Below are 26,718 nucleotides of genomic sequence, written 5' to 3'. Positions count from 1 at the left end.
TTCTTTAGTGATCAGAGTAAGAAGGTCTGAGATCAGTCACTGACTGTGGGGAAACTTGTGTGCTGTAAATCAACAAAATGAAAGAAAAACACTCATTAATAACAACTTTGGAATTATTTTTTAAAAAACTTCTTTGAATGGATGGTGTTGTTTCACAGAAGACTGAGATGTGCAGACATAAAACAGAGCAGCCTTTCAGGATGGGGCCACATGCCTCAGGGTTTCACACCAATCACAGTCATTCTGCCCTCCATCTTCTTCTTGGCCTGTGTGAAGCTTTAAAGATATTGGTGTCATGTGCTCCCTAGTCCTGGAAGCCTCTTTCATCCAATTTAACATCCTGAGAGAGGAGCTGTCGAGTGGTGTATGAAGTGAGAGCAGCCAGGTGGGTGAAGCAAAAGTTCAAAACTCATCAGCACGGCAAAATTATCAATCAGTGTGTCAGTTCAGATAGTAGAAAGAACTGATCGGGCAGATGGATAGAGCGGATTCACAATGGGGCACCTGCACTAAATGAAATTTATCTTCCAAGTCACTCATCTAATGAACTCGGCTCCATCGCTTCATTCTCTTCCTGGAGAATTTCATTTGTCAAATTTAGTTTTTCCAATTTTCTCCCCGTTTCTCTCCAAGCTGTTTGCTCGTGCCGGGTACCATTCCACAGGCAATGGTAAGCTGCCAGTGCCACACCCAAGTAGCTTTTCTTTTTTGTTAGACTATGAGCGTTTGCAGATTATTTAATGATGAGGAACATTGTAGCCTCATCCTCTCCTCAACCAAAATGTCCAGCAATTTCTTAGGAATCAGCAGCAATTAGGAGCAGAAATCATGGCTAGAATTTTCCTATCCTATCCTATGCCTCCTTTCCTATCTCATAAGCGTTGCAGCACTCCTCCTGATCTGCCTGAGATCAACTAACTTAAAGTATTTTAGAGATTAAATTAGGCCCAGGCATGAATAAATACTATACTGGAACATAATGATAACAATAATAATCTTTGCATTTCATATAGGACCTTATCACGTCATTGAGACACATCTTAAAAGCTGCACAGAATATATTGTAGAGTTAATTAACTGTATTTTGTAGGCGAAATGAGGTAGTCAATTAGGCAAAACAGTGTCCCACAAACAATCATGGATTGAGTGAGCAAATTTATTCATTTTGGAGGGATTATTAGGGCTGGAAAGCGATCTGCTAATCGACTAACAACCGGGTTCCTATTTACTGCTTAGTAAACAGGTGTGTGGAGTAAGGAAACTTGCTAAAGGTTTCGCTGTACCTGGGAATCGAACCTAGGTCCTCTTGCTTGCGAGGCAAGTGCGCTAACACTATGCTATGGGACTCCCAACATAGGAATGTAATGACCAGAAGAGACACTGAGGTTCAATGGATTGTTCCAAAGTTGAACAAATACCATGAATACTTCTGACATTCAATCCACATGAATGGTTTCCTTTGTCGCTCAGCTCCCTCTTAAAGTTGGCATTACTATTCAGCTTGAGTTGGTGGTGCATTTACCCACTGGATAAGGAATTCCCAAGCAGTCACTTTTTCAAGGGGTTTTGTTTCTGTGTAAGATCAGATATCAATTTACTGTTTTTAGAATTATAATAATAAAATCATTGCATTTGATATAGCGTTTTTCATATTGTCGAGGGCGTCTCAAAGCGCTTCACAGGATTCACTTCAGTGTAACGACTGTATTTTGTCGGCAACTTACAGATCCCATTACACTGCAATAGCAACGACCTGCCATCAGTGGGCAAGCTTTCAGCCATTCGCCCCACTCTCTGGAACTCTAATCTCAAAGTCCATCTGCCTTGCCCCCTCCATGCCCATCTTCCAAATCTGCTTTATCTGTTCGACTGCACTTTCAGACACATTTTCACCCTTTCCAGCTTCCCACCCCAAAGTCAGGCTCTCAGTCAGCTGTGTGACCTGCTATGAGAGCTTCTTCCCCAACTCTTACTTGCCCCTTTCACTTAGCTAACTTGGACCCATTGCACCACCATTAGTGGCCACACCTTCAGCTAATGCACCACGAACCATGGAACTTCTTTTCCCTGTCCTGCCATCTCACCCACTCTCCATCTGTCTCTAAATCCTGTCAGGGTGCTGCCCGACCCACCCTGCCATCGGTGGCCGGGCTTTCAGCCTCTCTGCCCCAACCCTTTGGAACTCCATCCCACAATCCCTTTGTGTGCTCCCTCTCTTGCCTCTTTTAAGGCACTACTCAAGACCCTCCTTTTTGACCGTGCCTTCAGCCGCCCTCCAACCTCTCTGCCCTCTCTCATCCCAACCCTGCCCCCCCCACACTCGGGTCCTGATCCCCGACTGTTCAGCACCTTTGGATGTCCTCCGAACGTGAAAGCCGCTTTACAAATGTAATTTTATTGTTGTTAAAACCATGTCTATGGTCATCCCCCTTTCCCACCTCCCTGTCTCAGCATCGAACCCTGGCATTCTGAAGTACTTTGAGATGATATTCTACATGAAGGGTATTATATAAATTCAAGTTGTTGTTGTGCTGGTATTTTTCTCCACATTAACCAATAAAATCCCAATATCCTGCTTGCTCCCCACACTTTAATTGTCCTCCTTTTTAATTCCCTTTTAAAACACTCCATGTATTATGGCTCCAGGCGGAGTTTTGTTCAACCCGCTCCTTCGAACCTATATCTAGCATTCCCCTGAAACACAAACTTTACCAACTGAGGCCAATGGAAGAGCTGCAAGTTTTTTAAAAAGTTGAGGATGCCGAGAATAAATTAGTGAACTGCCGCAGGGAAGCCAGGCTGGAGGGTGTGAGAGTGTGAAAGATTTCGCTGGTTTGGGTCTGTATTTTTCACACTCCATCCTTTACAGATAAAGACTAAAGAAACCTCAAAGCAAGACGGACACTCATTACTTTTCCCTGCGTGACCGCCGGAGGAGGGTCCTGTAGAGCAACTTGACCCAAGGCACATAAGTGCAAGAGGATGAGTAACTGAGGCAATCGTTGTAAACTTCCATTGTCAGGGATAAAATATACTTAATAGATTGATAGGCATTCAATAAACTGGGATTTTATATTTTTAGCATAGTGGAGCCTCTTTAAAAACAGCAGCAGCATATATTACAAAGGGACAGCCTAACGAAGGGTGGGCTCAGTTGCCTTGCCATTGCCTTCTTTTACAAACAATATAGCAGAACAGATGGTAGAGGCCATTGATGTGTTTTTATTAATTTATTGGGGTGGGGGAGCACCAGATAATGCTGCAGAGTAAATGCCCGCCCTGCTCCAAGCAGCAGAGTCGAAAGTAAAGGGAGAGTCTGATAAACAACTCACAGTGGGAAAGAAAACATAAACCCAGGCCTGGCCCTTTAACAAACGCACCATTTGAATAAAGAGTACAAAGAAATGACATTTGTTGTGCTAAAAGTAATAAATTCTCTGGACAGTATTCATCCAAGTAAAGGCAGTGTTGGGGACCAGGACACAGCAGGCCTTAGAGGACGTCGCTGTAACAAGAGTGAGTGCTTTCCATCTGCTAAAAGATGGGTGGTGGTGACCCCTGGTGGCCCACTCAGTCATAAAAGTGGCTTTTCGGTGTATTTATTTGCTTGCCAGCTCACTGCAATCCTGGTCAGATGGATTGGAAAGCACAGACATTTTGCTGTGATCTGGGAGAGCAGTTTGCTCTGAGTTAGTTCCTTAGTTCCCTCTCTGTCCATTCTGCTCTATATCACTCCTGAGTTCTTTCTCCCATCCTGTTAATTGTAGAACATTAAATTAAAGGTATATTTTTCCTTTCTTCCCCCAATTAAAAAATAAAAAATAAAAAAGCAGGGCAAAACCTTTGGCGAGTTTCCTTACTCCACACAGAGCCTAATAATAATCCGTCCAAAAGACAAAAACATTAATTAAATTGGTCATTTTCAATCTACGACTGTTTGTGGGACATTGCTGTGCGCAATTGGCTGCCGCGTTCGCCCACAAATATACAGTGAATTCACTTTACAGTGTGTTCTGTGAAGTGCTTTGGGACGTCCTCCCGACGTGAAAAGCGCTATATCAAATGCAAGGATTATTATTATTATTATTAAATAAGTAGCAGAAGATATCCAGTATCAGAAAACACACTGGAGTTGAAATCACAAGCTTTCACCCCTGTCTGGTGTCTCCAGGCAAATGGAAGGAACTCCGTACTTCCTGATCGGTCTCATTTGAGGGAGCGATGCCAGTACAGCAGGCCACGGTGTCAGGTTTGCAGCTACACAGCGGACTTAGGGAAGGAGGAAGTTCTCTGCCTCCCAGAGAGGAAACCTCACCCACTGAACTGAGATTCTGCCCAGTTCCAAGTTTATTAACGAGGGGAAACAGCCCTCTGTTAGACTTTATGCACTTGTGTCAGTTTCAAAATTTGAAAATTCATTCCATCAAAAATAGGCACTTGTACAGCAACTCTCATCTCGGAGAATGTCTTTGGCCGCTTTAAAAATGTGGAGTGGAAGCCCAAGTTAGGCGTAGTGGAGCGGTGATTGATGGAGCAGTTGAAGAGAAAGGATTTTAGATAGTTTGAAAGCCAAGAGGGAGAGAGAACTATTTCGGAAAGAGTTTCAGGGAATGAGGGTAAAGCGATGGTGAGGGAGTGGGTCGGGGACATGAAACAGGCCAGAATTAGCAGAGTGGGGGAGTGGGCGGAGGAGAAGGATTGCAGAGCTAGAACAGGACAAGGGTGTGGAGGTATTTGAAGATGAGCAGGAGGACATTCAATTCAGTTATAAAAGCCATTGTACATTTTGTTTTGGCCACTGGGCAGCAGAGATTAGTAAACTAGAGCCCCAAAACATCTTATGGCCTTAACATTAAGACTATTGGCGTAAAAATTCGGATTATGCAGAATCTCCTTTAGGATCTAAAAAGTCCACCATCTCTATGTGCAGGCCCACACATTTGGTAACCTGGACAACAATAGTAATAATAATCGTTGCATTTGATATAGTGTCTTATAGCGTCTTTGATATAGCATCGTAAGGGCTCTGGGACGCTGCCCTGCATGAGGGCTGCTATATAAATGCAAGTTGTTGAAGTTATCTCATTGTTAGGAAGTCTCAAAGCACTTCATAGAATATACTGTAAATTGAATTGACTGTATATTTTGTGGGCAAATCAGAGGTACAGGAAAGCAAACTGTACCCCAGCATTGTCTTCAGGAAAGAAGGGGAGAAATTCACCGAATCACAGGACTTTGCGCAGGAAAGTAAAACAATTAAAATATCTCAAATTAGCATCTTGCCTAGTGAATCCCTCAGAATAATTGGATATGGTTAGGCTGGTTAGGCCTCAGCGAGAGACTGTGTTCAGTTCTGGGCCCCACACTTTAGGAAGGACATCAAGGCATTGGAGAGGGTGCAAAGGAGATTGACCAGGATGGTACCAGGAATGAGGGACTTCAGTTATCAGGAGAGAGATGCTCGGATTATTCTCCTTGGAGCAGAGGAGGTTAAGAGGAGACTTAATAGAAGTTTTCAAAATGATGAGGGGATTCGATAGGGTGAACAGGAGAAACTATTCCCACTAACCCGAGGACACCGATTTAAAATAGTTGTTAAAAGAAATGGGAGGGGAGGAGAAATCTTTTGACACAGCGAGTTTTTGGGATCTGGAATGCATTGCCTGAAAGGCTGGTGGAAGCCGATTCGAGAGAAGTAGATAATTATTTGGGGAGGACAAGTTTGCAAGGATATGGGGAGAGAGCGGGGGAGTGGGATTGATTTGGATAGCTCTTTATAAAGAGTCAGCACAGACACGATGGGCCAAATGGCTGTATGAATTTATGATTCTATTTGGAGTGCTGAGGTTCTGTGTGTGGGGTGAGGGGTGGGGGATGTCTGAGCGCAGAGGGAGAAGGACAATAATCTGTGTTTTGAGGTGTAATTCGAGATAATACTGTTGGCTATTTAGAGAGGTTCTCCGGTCAGTAGTGTAGTTTGTGGCTAAACATCATCTTGACTATCTGTCTGTGGAGGTGATGAAACACAATACTGAGCAGCGGAATGGCCTTAGAAACATCACCAAGGGAGCCATTATTGGAGGGATTGGGTCTTCTCTAAAACCAAACAAAGATACAGTGGAAATATTGTCAATTAGTCGGCAGGTTAAATACCATTTACCCTTTCAAATGTTTTACACTTTCGGGGAAAAAAGTGGACTGAGGATTGCAGCTGTTCTTGTTGTGTCAAGTGTGATGTAAACCTGTTTTCTCAGCTCTGTCCAATGCAGCCACACAGACAGACCGGAAAATCTGATTGAATTCCTGGTCACTGCTACCTTAGTTTGTCTCAGTCAGGGCAGCAGACAGCACAGGTGCATTATATAGAATAGGTTGTGACACAGAGGATAATTAACAGCTGGAACAGGTTGTCAGGAACGACGGTTGAGGCAAGGATGCTAGACTCGTCTAAAAAAATAAAAATAAAAAATTACATTTATACAGCGCCTTTCACGTCGGAAGGATGTCCCAAGACACTGGACAGTTAAAGGTTTGCACCCGAGCTGGACCTGCACCCGAGCTGGACCTGCACCCGAGCTGGACCTGCACCCGAGGTGGATGTTAAAGGTTACAACTTCCAGATAAAATTGGTCATTCAATTTACGGCTGTTTGTGGGACATTGATGTATGCAAATTTGTTGCTGTATTTGCTTACAAATACACAGTCCATACACTTTACAGTAAACATCTGTGAAGCTCTTTGAGACATCCTCAAAGTGCTATGTCAAATCAAGGATTATTATTGTTATACGATGTGCCAGTAATGCTGCAGACACTCCCGATCTCAGTCTCCAAATTGGACTGGAGATGAGCAGAGAGCAGCAGCTTTCCCTCAGGGAGGGCCGAGTGAATCACGAGTGAACTCTGCTGTCCGGTCACCCAGTGGTCAGTTCCTCATTGACAAGGACAGAAACAAGGACATGCTGTCGCTCAGCTGGACAAGCGGTGGGTGCTATAGAGAAGGTGTAAAGGAAGTGTTAAGTGGGGGCGAGGAAATAAAGCACTTTGAGAGCACAAAAGGAAAAGGTTGAGTGAGGATCAGATCAAACACTGCGTCACAATAAGATTACAGCTCAATTCTCTGCCTTGAATAAGGAATTCAATGGACGAAAGGACTGCTGACACACTTCAAGGCCCTGCCCTGCTTGCCCTGCCCGCCTTGCCCTGCCCGCCTTGCCCTGCCCTGCCTTGCCCTGCCCTGCCCTGCCTTGCCCTGCCCTGCCCTGCTTGCCTTGCCCTGCCCTGCCCTGCCCTGCCCTGCCCTGCCCTGCCCTGCTTGCCCTGCCCGCCTTGCCCTGCCCTGCCCTGCCTGCCCTGCCCTGCCTGCCCTGCCTGCCCTGCCCTGCCCTGCCCTGCCCTGCCCTGCCCTGCCCCGCGCTGCCCTGCCCTGCCTTGCCCTGCCCTGCCCTGCCCTGCCTGCCTGGCCCTGCCCTGCCCTGCCCTGCCTTGCCCTGCCCTGCCTGCCCTGCCTGCCCTGCCCTGCCCTGCCTGCCCTGCCTTGCCCTGCCCTGCCCTGCCTTGCCCTGCCCTGCCCTGCCCTGCCTTGCCCTGCCCTGCCCTGCCCTGCCTGCCCTGCCTGCCCTGCCCTGCCTTGCCCTGCCTGCCCTGCCCTGCCTTGCCCTGCCCTGCCCTGCCCTGCCCTGCCTGCCCTGCCTTGCCCTGCCCTGCCCTGCCTTGCCCTGCCTGCCCTGCCCTGCCCTGCTGCCCTGCCCTGCCTTGCCCTGCCCTGCCTGCCCTGCCCTGCCCTGCCCTGCCCTGCCTTGCCCTGCCCTGCCTTGCCCTGCCCTGCCCTGCCCTGCCTTGCCCTGCCCTGCCTTGCCCTGCCCTGCCTGCCTGCCCTGCCCTGCCCTGCCTGCCTGCCCTGCCCTGCCCTGCCCTGCCCTGCCCTGCCCTGCCTGCCCTGCCCTGCCCTGCCCTGCCCTGCCCTGCCCTGCCCTGCCTGCCCTGCCCTGCCTGCCCTGCCCTGCCTTGCCCTGCCCTGCCCTGCCCTGCCTGCCTGCCCTGCCCTGCCTGCCCTGCCTGCCCTGCCTGCCCTGCCCTGCCCTGCCCTGCCCTGCCCTGCCTGCCCTGCCCTGCCCTGCCCTGCCTTGCCCTGCCCTGCCCTGCCCTGCCCTGCCCTGCCCTGCCCTGCCTTGCCCTGCCCTGCCTTGCCCTGCCCTGCCCTGCCCCTGCCCTGCCCTGCCTGCCCTGCCTGCCTGCCCTGCCCTGCCCTGCCCTGCCCTGCCCTGCCCTGCCCTGCCTGCCCTGCCCTGCCCTGCCTGCCCTGCCCTGCCCTGCCTGCCCTGCCCTGCCCTGCCCTGCCCTGCCCTGCCCTGCCCTGCCCTGCCGAGCGCTGCTCTGCTTTGCTCCCACGGAGCAGCTTTTTCCATTGTTATTTTAAAAAGAAGTAATTTGTGTAAATGGAGAAATCCCTTTATGTAAACCTCAGCTCCCGTCGGCCGCACTGTGAGTGTGTGCAGTAAACAGTTTATTATTCTGACGCAGATTTTTATCCCCTCGTGACCTCCAGATGACCTCCTTTGAGGGTTGGCTGGAAAAAAAGCAGGTGTCGGAGGCCTGTGGGGTATCACGGAAATGAGCGCTTTCTCGGCTCGTAACCAGGGAAACCATCTGTGTGGCCGTGATGTCACCTCTTTGCCAATTTGGGCTGTTTTATAACATTGCTGCAATCAGCGAGAAATCTTTCCACTTAAAAAAAATCTAATCAGAACTTACGAGATCTGTTTTGCAACTAATAAGGTTCTGTACAACAGAGGAACATCTGAGTTTGGAAGAACAGTCACAGTAAAGAGCGGTTTTAATCTGTTGCAATTAAAATTATTATATTAATTTGTTGTATTATTTGTACGTGAGCATTGGCAAATGTGTTAAACTTAAAGAACACGGGAGGCATTTACTTACATTTACATCGTTCACATCCGGGGGGAACGTTTCAAAGCGCTTCTCATAACTCTCACTGTTAGAATCACTGCCGGTGATTAGTGAACAAATACATGTGCATTCGTTGTCTTAATGTCTTCATTTAATAATTTTTGTGTGAGCCTCTGTAACAGAAGAGCGGTCCAAAGTCTGTCCAGCATTTCCAGGTCAGGCACAACACTGGTTAGATACAGAATGAAGCAGTGGGATTGAACTGATCTCCTGCTCTGTAATCTGGTGCGGATTTAATGGACCAAATGGCTTCCTTCTGCACTGTAGATTTCTATGTTTCTAACTGTAAAAATAAATCTAAATCAAAGCATAATCACTCAGAACTAACGTGAAATTAGTGTTAATCTACTGAAATACCATTGAAAAATGCCAATGCCAAACTGAGGTGGAAATACAGTATTCTGCCTCAGTGGGAAGCACTCTTGTCTCTGAATTTGAAGGTTGTGATCAAGCACCAGATGGAGACAGACTAGGGTGGCACTCCAACCCACAGACTAGGGTGGCACTCCAACCCACAGACTAGGGTGGCACTCCAACCCACAGACTAGGGTGGCACTCCAACCCACAGACTAGGGTGGCACTCCAACCCACAGACTAGGGTGGCACTCCAACCCACAGACTAGGGTGGCACTCCAACCCACAGACTAGGGTGGCACTCCAACCCACAGACTAGGGTGGCACTCCAACCCACAGACTAGGGTGGCACTCCAACCCACAGACTAGCGTGGCACTCCAACCCACAGACTAGGGTGGCACTCCAACCCACAGACTAGGGTGGCACTCCAACCCACAGACTAGGGTGGCACTCCAACCCACAGACTAGGGTGGCACTCCAACCCACAGACTAGGGTGGCACTCCAACCCACAGACTAGGGTGGCACTCCAACCCACAGACTAGGGTGGCACTCCAACCCAGAGACTAGGGTGGCACTCCAACCCACAGACTAGGGTGGCACTCCAACCCACAGACTAGGGTGGCACTCCAACCCACAGACTAGGGTGGCACTCCAACCCACAGACTAGGGTGGCACTCCAACCCACAGACTAGGGTGGCACTCCAACCCACAGACTAGGGTGGCACTCCAACCCACAGACTAGGGTGGCACTCCAACCACAGACTAGGGTGGCACTCCAACCCACAGACTAGGGTGGCACTCCAACCCACAGACTAGGGTGGCACTCCAACCCACAGACTAGGGTGGCACTCCAACCCAGAGACTAGGGTGGCACTCCAACCCAGAGACTAGGGTGGCACTCCAACCCAGAGACTAGGGTGGCACACCTTTCAGAGGTGCCATACTTTGGATGAGACTTAAAACTGAAGTCCCCTCCGTCTGTTCGAGTGAACGTTTAGAATACCATGACACTATTAGAAAAGAGAAGGGACTGACAGCTAATGTCCTTTAGTAATCCTCCAGATAAATTTTACTTTTACTTTTGGGCTTTTTGTGTGACATTGCTGTGCATAAATTGGCTGTTATGGTTGCCCACAAATACATTCACTACACTTTAAACAAATTTCCTGGAAGCACTTTGAGATGTTTCACCTTTATACACTATAACAAATGCAAGGATTATTCTAAGTGAGCGTGCTGCCCAGTCCCCTTACTCGATTTACAAAATCTATCTTGAGGAACTAACAGGAAATCTCTTTTGCAAATGTTGTGTTTCGGAAATAACCTTTATAAGCAAGTAACGGAGAGATCAATATCTTGACGTTGGCAGAGGTTACCACAGGTAACTATACCTCAGGGTAAATCAGCACCAACAGGGCACGAGTGGGGATAACAAGCAGCACAATAAATGAAAACAGAGCCTCAGGATATCACTGAGGTTATGCATAATGTTACATGGGGAACATGGGAAGCTGAGCCCAGAATGGATCATTGCATCATCTGATGGGTTCTGATTATCCAAGTAGGTCTGTGGGCTCTAACCCTGGTACAGTATCAGTACATGGCTGCCTCGAGTCCTCAACATACTCTGCAGTTTGTGTGAAAATCAGAGCCGGGGATATTGGTTTCCTTTTGTTGCTTTTGCCAAATAAGTTGATTTGATGCATAATTTCTCTACCAGAAGCTACATTTTACTTATTGAGGCAAATTCCTCTCTCTGTACCAAATCGTGAAGAAATTAACTTTATCAAAATATACTTTCGATTTTAAGTAAACAGATATATCTGCTTGTTTATAAAGTCTGAAATACTTTGGGCGGTGTGTTTTTTCATATGAATAATTTATCTTAAGGACAGAGGTCTAATGAGGAAAAGTTTGACTGTCCCTCGATACAACAAATGAGGCTGAAGATCAGCTGTCTGAGAGCAATGATGGAAGCAGTTCTTTACTGTGTGTAAAAGAACCTCAATTCATGAGAAGTCGGCTTCAGGGCCTCAGGATAGAAAAGGAGAATAATCAGCCGGGCTTCTGATTGTAACCTCTGTCCCCACCCCCTTTCCTGGAAGTTGCCATGTTGGCAGACATTGTGTTGAAGACAGGATTGGACTCAGCTGTAATGTCACACACATTCCAATGTCCAGCCAACATTCAGTGCCAGAACTCGTACATGAAAAATGACCACTTGAATATGGTGCCAGAGAGTGACTCTGGCGCCCATGGAACCATACCCCAGTAGAAGGAAAAAAGTCAAAGCCTTTAGAAGAAGAAAGCATTGAAAAGATAAAATCCTGTTTGAAATCTGCACGAGAATTGAAAGACAACAATAAGGCGACGGGGATTGAAGAGGGTAGCCCACAAATCGGCAACAAATTCCACAAGAAATGTTTTTAGTTAAAATTTGGGAGTTTCAAACAAAACTGGAACAAATCATTGTGCAGTGAGTGTTTTTGTACCCATTTGTCCAGGTTCCATGGTAAGTGTCTGCCCTGGGAATGGCACATGACCATGGTAGGGGAGAGGGAATGAGATGGGACAAAGACAACAAATTTATAATTTAATAGAACAGAAAGTTGTAACAGCAATCCTGGCAGTTGTGCGTTTCCAGTGCTAAGCTTTTGCGACTTCTATTACTGTACATTTTGAAACTGTAGTGCATATAAACAGTCTGTTGATAACATTAAGAATACATTTATGTGATTTGCTGCACTGTTACCGAGCTTTAAATTCCGCAGGGTACGTTGCAAGAATTACCATTGAGTAGAATTTGTGTTCAGTGATCATGTTGAACATTGTTCTATTTATTTGTGCAACGTTTGGGTTTTTATGGAAAAGGAGAAAGAAAATACATTATCGATTTTCACCAGCATGCATTATTTCAAGTCTTTCTTTCTCAAGATTATGTCCATATTAAGTTGAGTCCTAACTTAATAGTTATATGATATGCATTGGCCATAGAATTACTCTGCCAGCTTGCGGCAATGCGGAGTTTTCTTCGCTGTGAATAGCATCGCGGATCAGTGATGCAGAGAGTTCTAGTGTTTGTTACCACATCAAGAGGTGCTTCTGGCAAAAAACGCACAGACCTGAAAGCAAATTAAACAACCGCCTAAAACATACAGTATGTATTATAAAATATTTTAAAAATCTCAATGTGATTTAAGGATCTATCCTCCAGGTTTCAGATAATTTATGAAACATTTCAGCTTTGTATCCCTTCATTAGATCATTCAGTGCCGTTAGAGCTGCAGGAGAACTAGGGTGGTCCAAACTGCTTAGCACTGGGCCAGTCAGTCCTGTTACACACCTGTTCAATGTTGGGACAGTCAGTCCTGTTACACACCTGCTCAATGCTGGGGGAAGTCTGACTGTTGCATGTCACACACAGCAACGTGTGAAACATTTGGATTCCTCTGCTGTACTTTTCAATTCCTATCTAGTCGTAAGTCGATCGCCATAAACCCTAAGTATATTATGTACAGGTAAGTTACAGATTTTCAAAGGAGCCTCTTAACTGAAGCGAGAAAACAAGGTAAAATCAGTGCTTTTGATGACATATCTGAGAAAATAGATGAGGGTAATTATATTATTATAATAATAGCATTTGATACAACGCCTTATCAGGTTTTCAAGACATCTCAAAGCGCTTTACAGACGATACTGAGCACATTGTATTAATAGAAAGGTAGCAGAATGGATAGAAAGTTAGTTAAAGAATATGAAGCAGAAGGTAGGAGTACAGGCTTATTATTCGTAATAGAGCAATTTAAATAGTGGTGTCCCTCAGCAGTCAGTGTTATGACCACTGCTCTTCTCCATTTAAATAAATGATCTGGATTCTGGTTTAAGGGGCACAATTTCTAAGTTTGCAGATGACACAAAAATAGAGTGTAGCTGACAGTGAAGAAGATGATTGTAAGCAGATCCAGAGGTAATAGACAGATTGGAAAACCCCAAATGAAATTTAATGTGGACAAATGTGAGGTTATACGTTCTGGGAGGAAGAATAAGGAGAACAAGGGGAGTGTATGTTAGGTGGTAAAATACTATAGGAGTAGAAGAGCAAAGGTACATAATGCTAAACCTATTTAAATCATTAGTTAGAATATTGTGTCAGTGTTGGTCACCCAACCTTAGGAAAGATTTCAAGGCTATAGAGGAGCTGCAGGGAACATTTACTAGGATGATACTGGGGATGAGTGGTTTGGCATATGAGTGAAGACGAGGAATTGGGACTTTTTTGCTGAAACAGAGAGGGTTGAGGGGTGACCTGATAGAGGTCTTTAACATTTTGAGGAGTTTTTGATAGTTACTTAGTGAGAAAGGATTCAGAATGTATGGACATTTCTACATGATCCAACTACACCAGTTACCATGATCCAGTCACCATGATCCAGCCTCACCAGTCACCATGATCCAGCTACACCAGTCACCATGATCCAGCCTCACCAGTCACCATGATCCAGCTACACCAGTCACCATGATCCAGCCTCACCAGTCACCATGATCCAGCCTCACCAGTCACCATGATCCAGCCTCACCAGTCACCATGATCCAGTCACCATGATCCAGCTACACCAGTCACCATGATCCAGCCTCACCAGTCACCATGATCCAGCCTCACCAGTCACCATGATCCAGTCACCATGATCCAGCTACACCAGTCACCATGATCCAGCTACACCAGTCACCATGATCCAGCCTCACCAGTCACCATGATCCAGTCACCATGATCCAGCTACACCAGTCACCATGATCCAACTACACCAGTTACCATGATCCAACTACACCAGTTACCATGATCCAGTCACCATGATCCAGCTACACCAGTCACCATGATCCAACTACACCAGTTACCATGATCCAACTACACCAGTCACCATGATCCAACTACACCAGTTACCATGATCCAGTCACCATGATCCAGCTACACCAGTCACCATGATCCAACTACACCAGTTACCATGATCCAGTCACCATGATCCAGCCTCACCAGTCACCATGATCCAGCTACACCAGTACACCATCAACAAGCTATAATAATAATAATAATAATCCTTGCATTTAATATAGCGCTTTTCATGTATTCTAGACGTCTCAAAGTGCTTGATTCACCTGTCAAGTGAATTGACCGTATATTTGTGGGTGAAATGCTGCAGCCAATTGCGCACAGCAGTGTCCCACAAAAAGTAATTGATTGAAATGACCAATTTATTATTTCTTTTGAGGGATTATTATCAGGCGTGTAGAGTAAGGAAACTTGCCCAAAGTTTCACCCTGCCGCGAATCGAACCCAGGTCTCTCGCTTGCAAAGCGAGTGCTCTAACGCCAGAGCTACAGGACTTCACCATGAACTATACCAGTACACCTTGAACCAGCAGTTGAATGCAGTTGAATCCATTAGACAACAACAAATTGCATTTACACAGCGTCCCTCATGTCGTGTAGCGTTCCAGAGCGTTTGAGGGGTGGGGGGTGACTGTAGGCACAGTTGAAGAGGAAGGTCTTCAGGCACAACCTGAAGGTGGGAAAGGAGAGGCAAGGTGAAGGGATAGAAGAAGGATTTTGGGGTGTAGTGGCTGAAAGTGCGGCCACTGATGGTGAAATGAGGGGCACGAGGTGCAAGCAGGAGGCCGGAGCCAGTCGAACAGAGGCAGCGGGTAGTGGGTTGGGGAGTCAGCAGGTCAAAGAGGGGGGTGCCAGGGCATGCAGGGATTTGAAGATACATGTGGGGATCTTGAAATTGATCCTTTTGGTGATAGGGAGCCTGTGGGGCCTGGCTAGAGCTGGTGTGATGGGGGTACGGAGTTTAGTACGGATGAATATGGGACGTCGGAGTTTTGGATTAGCTGTATTTTGTGGATAGTGGAGCTGGTGAGACCGGCAAGGAGGCCATCTGAATAGTTGGCAGTCTCAAAAAGTGAAGACAGATGTAACCCCGAGCTTCACAGATGCCGGCATTGAAGTGGGTGTCAGGGGAGCAGGGCCGACCTCAGGCCCACCTGCCTAATTCCTATTTGGTACTTTAAGAATCTGTACATTGAAATGGCTTTTTGGAGCACAAGATTTTTTAAATCTTCAAAAATGTGTGTGTGAGGGAGAGAATGATATCAGAATTAAAATAAAATATAAATCACTGCAGGTGGTTTAAGATTTAAAAGATATCCTGATTTCAGACACCCCCTCTTTCAGCCAACAAATTCCATTCCCTCATCGAGACATGCGGTTTCATTTTGTAATATTATTATTAAGTTAATAAAAGCAAACAGATTTTATTTTTTTGCAGAGCTGTTTGGGAGGTCAGGGTACAGAGCCTTTAATGTACTTCCCCAAAAGCGGAATCTGGGAAGCATTGTGAATTTGGTCAGGAGAGACACATTAACCGTATAATGAAATGTCCACAGAACAGGCTGGAACCGTCAGCACAGAAACAGTCATTTTGGAAATACAAATCTCCCAGCTCCAGAACACCCCATTCCAGCCGCTGCACGCACAATAAAGTTCCAGCCGTGGCCCCAAGGCACCACCACACAATTTAGGATTGATGTCACTACGATTTTTATTTATCAGCACAGCCCATCTGCACTGCGTTTCTCGAACTCTCCCTTCGATGCATGTTCTGATTACTGGATTGCCATTTTAATGTGCCTTCTAAATCACAATATGCCAAGCAGACTATTGAACTCTCGTATAGCTCGCCTTGTTTACAAATAAGTGCGAAATTATGCTGCTTTGGAATGCATCATGGAATAAACAGACTGCAATTTAAGTGCTTCTAGGCTGGCGCTGGATTTCATGCATTATTTATATAGATATATATATATACGGAAAGTAAATTTTATTAAGAAAAATTAAAGAAGGACACCCATGGAAATTACCTCATGAACGTTATCAAATACATAAAACCCCAAACCCATGAGATAAATTGTTGTTTCATTGTAGTATCAGTTTCTTTGTTAGCACTTTGCCTTGAATGAAAATTTGTACTTTTAAAAGATTACAAACAAGTAAAGAAATGTACATTTAAGAATGGAGAACAGCACTGAGATGAGCATAGAGTTGGCATTTCTATCTGAAGCCCTAATGGGTGGCCTTTAGAATGGGGATGGGGTATCTCCTCAGTTTCAACATGACCACTTATACAAAGTTATACACAAACCCTTTTACACCATGACGAAGCCTTATCCCCGGCAGTGAAACATTGTGCAAGTTTCCTACTCCACACGCATCTGTTTACCTTATTACTTACTTAGCACTAAGTAGGAACCAGGTTGTTAGTCGATTGGTGGATCGCTTTTCCAGAAGTAATAATCCCTTAAAGAAGTAACAATTTGGTCACTCAATCCACGACTGTTTGCGGGACACTGCTGTGTGTATTTGGCTGCCGCATTTCGCCCACAAAATATAGTCAATTCACTTTACAGTATATTCTGTGAAGTGCTTTGAGGCATCTCGAAGATGTGATAAGGCGCTATATCAAATGCAGGGATCATTTGTTACTACAATGGAACTGCACCACATGACTGCCTCACAAACCTGGGGAAGGGCAGCGTGGGAACTACGGCTCGGCCATTAACCCTTTCCTTACTTTCTTGCAAACCTACGACTCTTGGCTGCAGATGTAGACAACGGTTGTGTGGATGACAGCTGCTGACAGGAAAGCGCTTACCTGTTATGTCTTCCCCATCAAACAAATATCCGTCCATTATTCACTGCCTCAACACACATGAAGAATGGTTACGGGTGCAACCTACTAGAGAGTAACTTCACCCCTGGACCTGGATACCAGTGTGAATCATCACTCTGGGGAGGAAATGTGAAGAAAACAGGAGGTTCATGACAGCGTCCCCAATGTATAGCTGCCAGACTGAGCTGTGACAAGGTATCGGTTGTGAGCAGGAGAGGAATTTAGATTTAGTGAAGCTCTTGTGCTGTTTGGTGGCTACGTGTGTTACCAGGAAATTGTTGATCTGGGTCCCTTTGCATCATCACAAGAAGGCCAAGAATTTAATCCGGTTTCTGTCATGTATTGAGTCTCTTATGTTTACCTTCCATCTGTATCTCTGAGCTTCCTTAATTGCTTTGACAGTATTTCACTGTGACTCCTAATCTTCAAATCCTTAGTGAAGCCAAGTGGGTGTCTTTAGGATAGAAAAAACACTAATAAAAACCCAGAATTCTCATTTTGGAATGTTAAGAACTGATGTGGATAACATACCACAACATGATGACTGATAAGTTTTTGTTGCTAATTTCTCTGGTGAGACATAGATAGCTTATCGTTTGTTTGGAAGAGATGCAAAGATACTCAAACTGAGTCGCACAATTTGAGACTAAGAAAATAACTCAGGGATGAGTCATACAACAGACAAAGAGATTAGAGAAGAAATGGAAGAGACTGGTGAGGGTCCAGTGAGCTTGTGGGGGAAAAGATGCTCCAATTTCCTTTACTATGAAGGTTTATTTCTCTTTCGTACTTACACAAATTGTTACCAATTAATAGATTCAACAGTTTTAAGTGTAAAGTCGCATGCTTCTCTAATGACTTTGTTGGTAAAACCACAGTTCAATACGAAACAAGTGCATAGACTAGGAAGGTATCACATTCGAATCCTAGTCTGTGTTGAGTTAGCTGATCTTGTCCTCAGTAAAGTGTATTCTCCAGTGGATTGATTCTAGCTGAGTTATCGAGCTTGTCCAGTCTGATCTACTTAGCTAATGATGGTGAGGAACACAATCAAGGGATACATACCTCATTGGGAACCTCAGGAGTGGAACAAATGTTAAACACACACAAGTCCAGGTGCAGCCTGACTAGTTAGCCTACTTTATTACAGTCTCAACTGTTTGGCCACGATAACTGACAACCCAACTAACATCCCAGATCATTTTTACCTTCATAAAAGTCTGTCATGTAAATGGTAAATGTTAAAGTTGTTCTCTGAGAGCAAAGATTGATCCTCAGCCCCACTAACCTCAAAGTTTCTCCTTTCTCCAAGTATTTAAGACGGTCCTAAATAGTGAGACAGTTCACGTAATAGGTCCTTTGCATGGCAGGACTGAGGCTCTGTAAAGTGCATGCTTGGAAATACAGAAGACTAGAATGCTATTAACAGTTTTACATCCCGCAGTACAAGTGAAACCCAACGCAAAATATGTTTTATCTTTTCTATCTGCCTTTGAGTCACTGCCAGGCTATAGGTGCAAGTAGCCCTCCAACATCTTTTTATTCTTTACTGAATACACATTGCCCGCCTCCATCTGGACTTCACAATCAACGCAGCCAAAACACTCGTCCACACATTTGTCACTTCCCGGCTGGACTATTCCAAAACCCTCCTCGCTGGTCTCCCCAGCTCCACCATACACAAAGTCCAATTAATCCCAAACTCCGCCGCCCTGATTCTCACCCACAAAAAACTCTGTATCTTACCAGTCCTTGCCAGGCTCCACTGGCTCCCAGTCACCGAACAGATTGACTTCAAGATCCTCTCAATCATTTTCAAATCCCTTCATGCCCTCGCAACTCCCTACCTCTCCGATCTGCTGAGATGCCCATCCTTCACCTTATTAAGTCTCAGATCAGTCGTTGCTCCATATTAGCTGCTCAACCCCAAGTCAGGTCGCTTTGCTAGAAAAGTATCCCTTGTAATGTTCCAGGATTCGAGAGAGGTAATCTTCCGAGGAACTTTGAGCTACTGCAACACAGCACATTGCTTCCCAGGAACCTGGAGGTGAACTCCACATAATGCTCATTTTCCCTGAGCTTTTGTTTGAATACCTAAGGAAGTCTCTCTGTAGCCCATTCCCTAGGGGATTAAAGTAGTGGGATGAAGTTCATAGCAGAATGTATTTTATGTAATCTCTGAAGTGGAGTCCTGTAGCTCAGTGGTTAGAGCACTCGTCTCGCAAGCAAGAGACCTGGGTTTGATTCCTGGCAGGGCAAAACCTTGGGCAAGTTTCCTTACTCCACACTCCTGATAATAACCCCTTAAGAAAAGAAAATTAATAACTTCGTCACTTCAATCCACGACTGTTTGTGGGACATTGCTGTGCATAATCGGCTGCCGCGTTTCGCCCACAAATAGACAGTCAATTCACTTTACAGCATATTCTGTGAAGCGCTTTGAGACATCTAGAAGACATGAAAAGCGCTATATCAAATACAAGGATTATTATGTTATTTATTATAAGTGAGCAGATGGGCTGAATGCCGTTTTTATTACCTCTTGCACATGAACATATATATAATTCTCCTGGGGAAGAACAGGTATCTCTAGCGCTCTCTAGGTTTACATCGACCCAAAACGCATTGCTATACATCTCCATAGTAATTCAAAACAATATTACAGGTTGATCAGCCTACTTTATTCACCGGTGAGACTTTCAGGTGTAAGCATGTTCCCAACCCTGAGAAATACTGTTGTCCTCACTGGACAAGAACAGTGAAACTTACCAGTGGTCATCATCAGATCAAACAAGGCATCACAAATCATGACCTAATAATAACTACTGAAGCTGGAGTGATGATTATGTTACAGAATGGAGCCTTGAGCCATTTTTTTTCACTGTAAGCTGTGCTCTCCGGAAAGGTACAACACATTTAGGTATCAGCTTGCTCAGTTGGTAGCCCTCTCATCGCTGAGTCAGAAGTTCAAACCCCACATTAGGACTTTGACATGACAGTCGAGGCTAACACTCCAATGCAATGCTGGGGGAGCACTGCATTATTGCGGGTTCCATCCTTGTTAAAGCTCCCATGGCACTATTCAAAAAGGAAAAGGAGGGTCTCGTGAGTCCTGGCTGACAATCCCTCAGATTTAAAATAATGGTCATTGGTTTTGCTGCTTTGGGACATTGCTGTGTGTAAATTGGCTGCCGTGTCCAAACTACAAAATCATCCCACAGTGAAATCCTGTGAAGAACTCTGACACGTCCTACCCATGTGGAAGAAGTTATTTAAAATGCAAGGATTATTATTATTATTATTACATTCCAAGATTGTTAACCGCAAGCTGGCCTTTTCCCTGCCACGAGAGACTTCACAGTTAAAGTGTCTGTCTCCCACACTCCACCCCCTCCCCGCCATTGTTTCTCAATCGTGGACTATTCAGGTTTCACCTCTCCCTTTACACGAACCAGAAATCCAGCCTTCACATCACCTGGCCCCACATTTACCTTCTCCAGAGATCGAGACACAGAATCAGGTGTCGTTCTCCATTCCAGCCCTTTTTTTTCCGCAAGGTATCATCACAGGCAAATATAATACAATTTACATTTATATAGTGCCTTTCATGTCCCAAAGTCTGATCTGAGAAGGTGTGAGAGCGTGGGATTGATTCTCACACTGCAGAGGCATAAATGAATGGAAGGTGCCTCATTGCGAAATGCTAATCTATTATTGCAGCCACATTACCAAAATGTTATTGCAGGCTCCATGCTTTACAGCACAGGTCACGTCACCGAGTGCCGTTGTGGCTGATGTAAAATATGATTACGTTATTAGTAAGCAGTAATAACAGCAATAAGCAATCATAATCCAAGAGGTTGTTTGATTCATTGGGCTTTTTTTTCTATGTATCAAACGTGAGGTGGTTTTGCTGGTTTAAGTTTGATGGATGGTGCCTCTTGCACTGGCAAGCTCCTTATAACCAGCTTATAGCACAGACTTGATGGCAAAATCTAACAGCCTTTAAATAGGCGTCAGCAAAAATATTACCCATTCAGTGCTGGCAGCAGGCTAAGAGGCCAGGCCACCGAGGAGTACCTGGATATAGTCACTTAACAATGTGTCGCTCAAGCACAAAGTGTGTTTGATAGCATTCACTAGCCACTTGTTATTCATTCAGTATCGAGGCCCTAATGGTGCAATTCATTCCGTAATATGGTGAGTGCGTGGTGCCAATTCCCCTTCTGACTGTTACTACAAAGCTGGGAAACAGGGAGGCAAAGCTGGAAGAGGTTTTGATATGTACACCATCACCAGAGAGAGACTGTTATGCTCGGTGTGCTTCACAGAGAGGTGTTTAATCAAAGTCCCAGCAGCCAGAGGTCTGGCTGATCAGGATTCCAAACCTGGATCAGTTTATTGCAAATTTAGGATAATTAGAAAACATCTGCACGGTTTAATGTGGGCACTGTTAAAGGTTTTAGAAATGGGAGCTTTAGGGGTTTTATGGTGCTTCACTTTGCTGCTGTTTGGCACAGTGTGGAGCAGTGATGGAGAGGCGAGGGCGTTGGGTTGTATGGTCTGCATGTGTTCCAATCTGTCTTTTGTTCCCTTTTTACTTAACGATTGTCGGAGGCATTTATGTAATTAGCTGACTTGAAATTACATCAGCAATAACCAGGCAAGAACGGCAAATAATTTCTCAGACACTTCTTAGTTTGCAACAGGGAATAGCTTAGCGCAATGTTAATAATTTATATTCAAATCTGACTTTCAAACTGAGTGACTCTACCACTTTGGGTTCACAAAATGCAGTAAAAAGTCACTCCTGGACAAGTACAAACTAAGCCAAGCATAGCTTTATAGTAATAATAGTAGTAGTAATAATAATCCTTGCATTTGATACAGCACCTTATCAAGTTTTCAAAACGTCTCAAAACGCTTCATGTAAAGTGAATTGACTGTATATTTTGAGGGCGAAACCCAGCAGCCAAACACCGCGCACAGCAGTGTCCCGCAAACAGTCATGGATTGAGTGACCAAATTGTTACTTTTTTTAAGGGATTTTTACCCCACGGAAAAGCAATTCGCTAATCGACTAACAACCGGGTTCCTACTTACTGCTGGGTGAAGAGGCGCGTGTGTGGAGTAAGGAAACTTGCCCAATATTTCGCCCTGCCCAAGAATTGAACACAGGTCCTCTCGCTTACTTGTGGCAAGTGCTCTAACCACTGAGCTACAGGACTCCACGAGACTACCCAAGGCTTAATTAGAATGAGGTACAAGAGAGAGCCATGGACCTGGACCCAGCATTAATCATCACCATCAGGAGAAGATGGATAACATAGAACTGGTTTAACAGAGAGGAAAAGGTACAATGTCATTTAATTCCTTTCTCCTTCTTTTCAGGAATACAATTCGTACGGTTGGTGGGTTGGAGAGCTGAAAGGTGTCGTTGGTATTGTCCCAAAGGATTATCTCATGGAAGCTTACGAGTTGTAAAAGTAAGTGCATGTAAGCCTCGTACCAGCAAAATACCAGGGGCAATTTGTGTGTCTGCGGTCTGTAACTGAGGGGGATCTCGGGAATGGTGCACAGATTCACTGGACTGACTGACAGGAACATCTTCCACACGTTGGGTGTAAGAGGAGTGCGGTCACTGGCTAGTGTAGATGGGGATGTGGGAATCAGTGGGGACAGGATTAGGGGTACTGATTCATCAAGGACATGACTGTTGTTGCTCAGAGGTGTGTGATTTGGTCATTGTTAAATTGAAGCAAACATTGCGTTCTGTGGATGGCACGAGCATTTTGTGGGGGTCACTGCTACCACTACTAACGCCTGGTTCAGTTTTACTGACACCCCCTCCCCTCGCGCTCTTCCCCCCCCCACCCCCCCATGCTGTTCCACATCACCCAAATTGAGTGTGTTGCTTTTCCTTTATCACATGACCTCGCCACCCCACCAGTAGCTTGTGCTGAGGCTGCACTTACATTACAAAAGGAATTAAATATTTATTGCTGTGGAGCCACACAGCCACACCTGCAGCGCAGGCAGAATGCAAGGAAATGCACACTCTGTATCGTCTGAATTCAGTTAAACTGCTCACCGGCTGATGGTTAAAGAAGGTAATCGCTTCCACAGTTCAAAAGGATAGAGGATAGTGAATATCAGTGTCAGAGCAAGTACAGTGAAATACACACACACTGTACCTGGGGGGACACTTTCCGTGGGCAGATATAACTGCCCAATCGCAGGGTAAACAGCAGCCGACCCCCGGGGTAAACAATAACCTCGGCCCCGAAATAAATACCACCACCACCACCCTCATCCCTGGAATAAACAGCTGCCCGCCTCCCTCCCCCAGGTGAGCACCAGTCACCAGTCTCATTCTGAGCAGCTCTGACCTTCAGCACACTGTGTGTGGGTGGGGGGGTGTTTGCTTACACCCCTGAGTGCAACTCTGGGCAGACCCAGTCACTGAAGTGAGCATCACTGTACAGGAAGTGTGCAGCTTGCCTGTTATTACCCAAAACTATTTCTCCTTTAAGTTGTTCCATGCTCTCAGCACCCCCAGGGTCCAATTGGAGAGACATCTGTTCCTGTTCCACTTGTCCCCAGTTCCAGCATATTGTGGTATCATCTGGTGTAACAGAAACAAAAGATTGTGTACTGCAAAAGACAACCACAAAGCTCTTCTCCCTGACAAAGGGTACTGCTCGAAGAATGATAAAATGGTCACTTGAACTCCACTGGCTCAGTTGATAGAAGCACTGCGTGTTGTGAGTCTGAGCTAGACAAACAGGGAAGGTTTCAGCTTTGAAATGTCGCTTTGGTGAGTTAGCTGAGCTCAGCGAGGGCATCAGTCAGGGCTACGATTGGCCTTATGCCTCCTCAATTAAAAAAGGAAACATCAGCCAGGGTTCCTGCTTCCAGTCGATATCCAGTGACATCCTCCCAGTGGAAGGCATGTGTGTGGATGTGGTGAGGATATGGGGTAAGGACAGGATTGGGTTCACTACAACTCCCTGCAGTTGAATATCCTGTCAACACTCACTATCTGGGTCCACACATGAAGAATGGCCACTTTAACTATGTCCTGGAAATTGTCCAGTGCCATATCCAGACCTTTGGAAACAAAGGGAGCAGAGGGAGGGTTATGATAAATAATAATAATCCTTAAATTGAATATAGGTGTGAAACGTAAATGTCTCAAAATGCTTCAAAGTTTCTGTAAAAGGCTGTGTATTTGTAGGTGAATGCAGCAGCCAAATTAGGGCGCAGTGATTTCCCATAAATAGCTGCAATCAATAATCAATTTATCTGGAGGATTGTCGATGGGGAATAAGGAGATATTCCTTTCGGATCTTTAACTTGTATTTGATTGTCCCAAGCACTGGAGTGGTGGTGAGGGAAAAGAAAGTGCTGACTTGCAGTGACCTGACAAGTGTTTACATCATCCCATTCTATTTTCTTTCCTGTTCTTTCTCTTGTTTCAGCTCTCTCGCTGTGAATTGTTCCCAAGCACGAAATGTACTCTCCCGCACAATTCAACGCAACTTGCTTTATTGCCTCTCAGCAGCCAAACGCCTTGCACAGCATTCACACAGTGAACTCAGGCCCCACGCCAAGAAACGGGAAGCAAGACACTTTCAAGAACTCCAGTAAGCCCTCGTCTTCGTTCAGAGCACGCTGAGATCCTCCAGCAAAACCACAATAAAGCTATTTTATACTCAGCATACCACACACCTCCTGGTGTTATCTCACTGAAACCACAGAATTCTGAACTGACAGTAGTGGAAGGTATCAGAGCTGTTCTCTCGAGTGTCCTACACAATGTCTGTTATAATGAGCAATGAATGTGCTTCTTTATAGCAGGGAACGAGCTGAAGGCAACATGTGTTTGCGTCCATCAGAGGTCTCCTGAATCCGGAAACCATATTGGTTTCCAATAAGCCTTATTAACTATCAGCATCCAGAAACTCTGCCAATATGTAACCAGTGTTGGAGCCAATCCAGTGCGTAGGTGGCATTGTTCGACCAACATCAAAACTGTCCTCTTCTTGGGTAGTGTGCGTCTTTCAGAGGCCTATCAACTTATTGGGAGCATGCAGTGGTTCCAAGGAGCAGGCAAGGTCGGTTTTGGTAATTAACTATCACGCTAGCTATGTTTTTGTTGTGTTATTTTGGAATATTCTTTGTGATACACCCTCCCGGGTGAGGGTATAACATCATGTGGCCTCATGTAAAACAATTTCATCCTGGATCTGATTATGAACCTGAATAATAATGTTTTCTCCTAAAATTGTTGGCCTGGTATCTTACTAAATGCCTATTCCTGGACTGTTAGTATCAGCAGGCTATAGACCATGGATTGGGCGCTTGCTGACACTGACAGTCCATCTTCATACTTGAAGAACAGCCACACGAGTGAGGTCCCGACTGGCAGCATCTGTGCAACCCACCCACACACAGACACCACACACACACCACACACACATACATAGACACACATACACAGACACCACACGCACATACATAGACACACACACACCACACACACACACCACACACATACATAGACAAACACACACACACTCCTCAGGGCTCATTGTTCAAATCAAAGCATCCAAAAATACCAAAGAGATTAATTTTAAAAAAAGGTTGTTTGTTACGCTCACCATGCCAGTGGTTGCTGGTCAAAGTGATGCTGAGCTGGGTTTCCTCATGACACCGTTGAAAAAACGCACCCAACTAGTCAACTGAGCTGTGCAGATCAAGACATTCCAGCTTCAGTCCATGACCTCATCTCACAACACTTGGGCTACAATTGACTTCCGTAACCCTGGGTTAAGAAGTGGAAAAACAGGCCAGGATTCCCGCTCCTGATCAACATCTAGAAATAAAGTGCGAGTGAAACAATGGCGTCCAGGAGGCCCTGAGCAACTAACAAAATCGCACTCATCTCTGCAAATTCATATCACGCACATCACACTGTTAATCATCCAACCAGCTTGTCGTGGGCTTGAGAGAGAGAGAATTGCGACACCTGATGGGACAGTGTTTCAGACAGATGTTGAAGCTTATTTGGAAATCTCAAGTAGAAAATAAAAAAACATAATGAAACATTAATTTAAACATTAGAGCAAGCAGCTAAGCTGTTCTGTCTTGAGCAGCGCTGGTGGGCAGATTTTGATTTCCCACTTGCTGAACAAGATCCATCACTTTGATATTACACTGTGCCTCGTTGCAGTGATGCTGCTCGCTTCCATGAAAAAGAAGCTGAGAATAAAACAAAATGTCTAAGTGCCATCGGAGACTGTTCATATCGGAAAAACACCGAGAAGTGCCTACTCTCTGTGTCCGGAGTTCTTCCCAACTTATTTGACAACTAGGAAAATAACCAGAGAGGAAATTCATAGGCAGCGAGAAATCTGGGATTTATTCCAGATGCGAATTGAGGGGAATTTCCAAGGCTATTACTGCAGTAGGGATAATCTGCATTGACCATAGTGACCATTGACCAGAGGTGCTGACACCACGTTACAATGGCCCGAATGTTCAGTGTTTTGTTTACAGTGATGAGACAAATCTCTATAGGATTACAAGGCTTGTCCCTCCAATAGAACCCTCTGTCTATCCCAGTTCCCTGCTTTTTTCCTATGTCTTCTAATATTCTTCCTCAGC

At 45.3% G+C, this 26,718-nt stretch overlaps 1 protein-coding gene across 2 annotated transcripts in view; it reads left to right on the top strand.

The window, feature by feature from the left end:
* skap1 (src kinase associated phosphoprotein 1) overlaps positions 1 to 25,331 on the top strand; it is a 224,681-nt gene extending 199,350 nt beyond the window's left edge. For both annotated transcript variants that reach the window (XM_007904379.2, XM_007904380.2), the window contains 2 exons: positions 22,441 to 22,535; positions 24,531 to 25,331. In XM_007904379.2, the coding sequence (XP_007902570.1) occupies positions 22,441 to 22,533 (93 nt within the window). In that variant the 3' untranslated portion in view covers positions 22,534 to 22,535; positions 24,531 to 25,331. The remainder of the gene's footprint in view (positions 1 to 22,440; positions 22,536 to 24,530) is intronic.
* Positions 25,332 to 26,718: the final 1,387 nt, after the last annotated feature.

Source organism: Callorhinchus milii, unplaced genomic scaffold (assembly GCF_018977255.1).
Source record: "Callorhinchus milii isolate IMCB2004 unplaced genomic scaffold, IMCB_Cmil_1.0 Scaffold23, whole genome shotgun sequence".
Classification (NCBI taxonomy): Eukaryota; Metazoa; Chordata; class Chondrichthyes; order Chimaeriformes; family Callorhinchidae; genus Callorhinchus; species Callorhinchus milii.
This window is presented reverse-complemented; position numbering and strand designations above follow the sequence as displayed.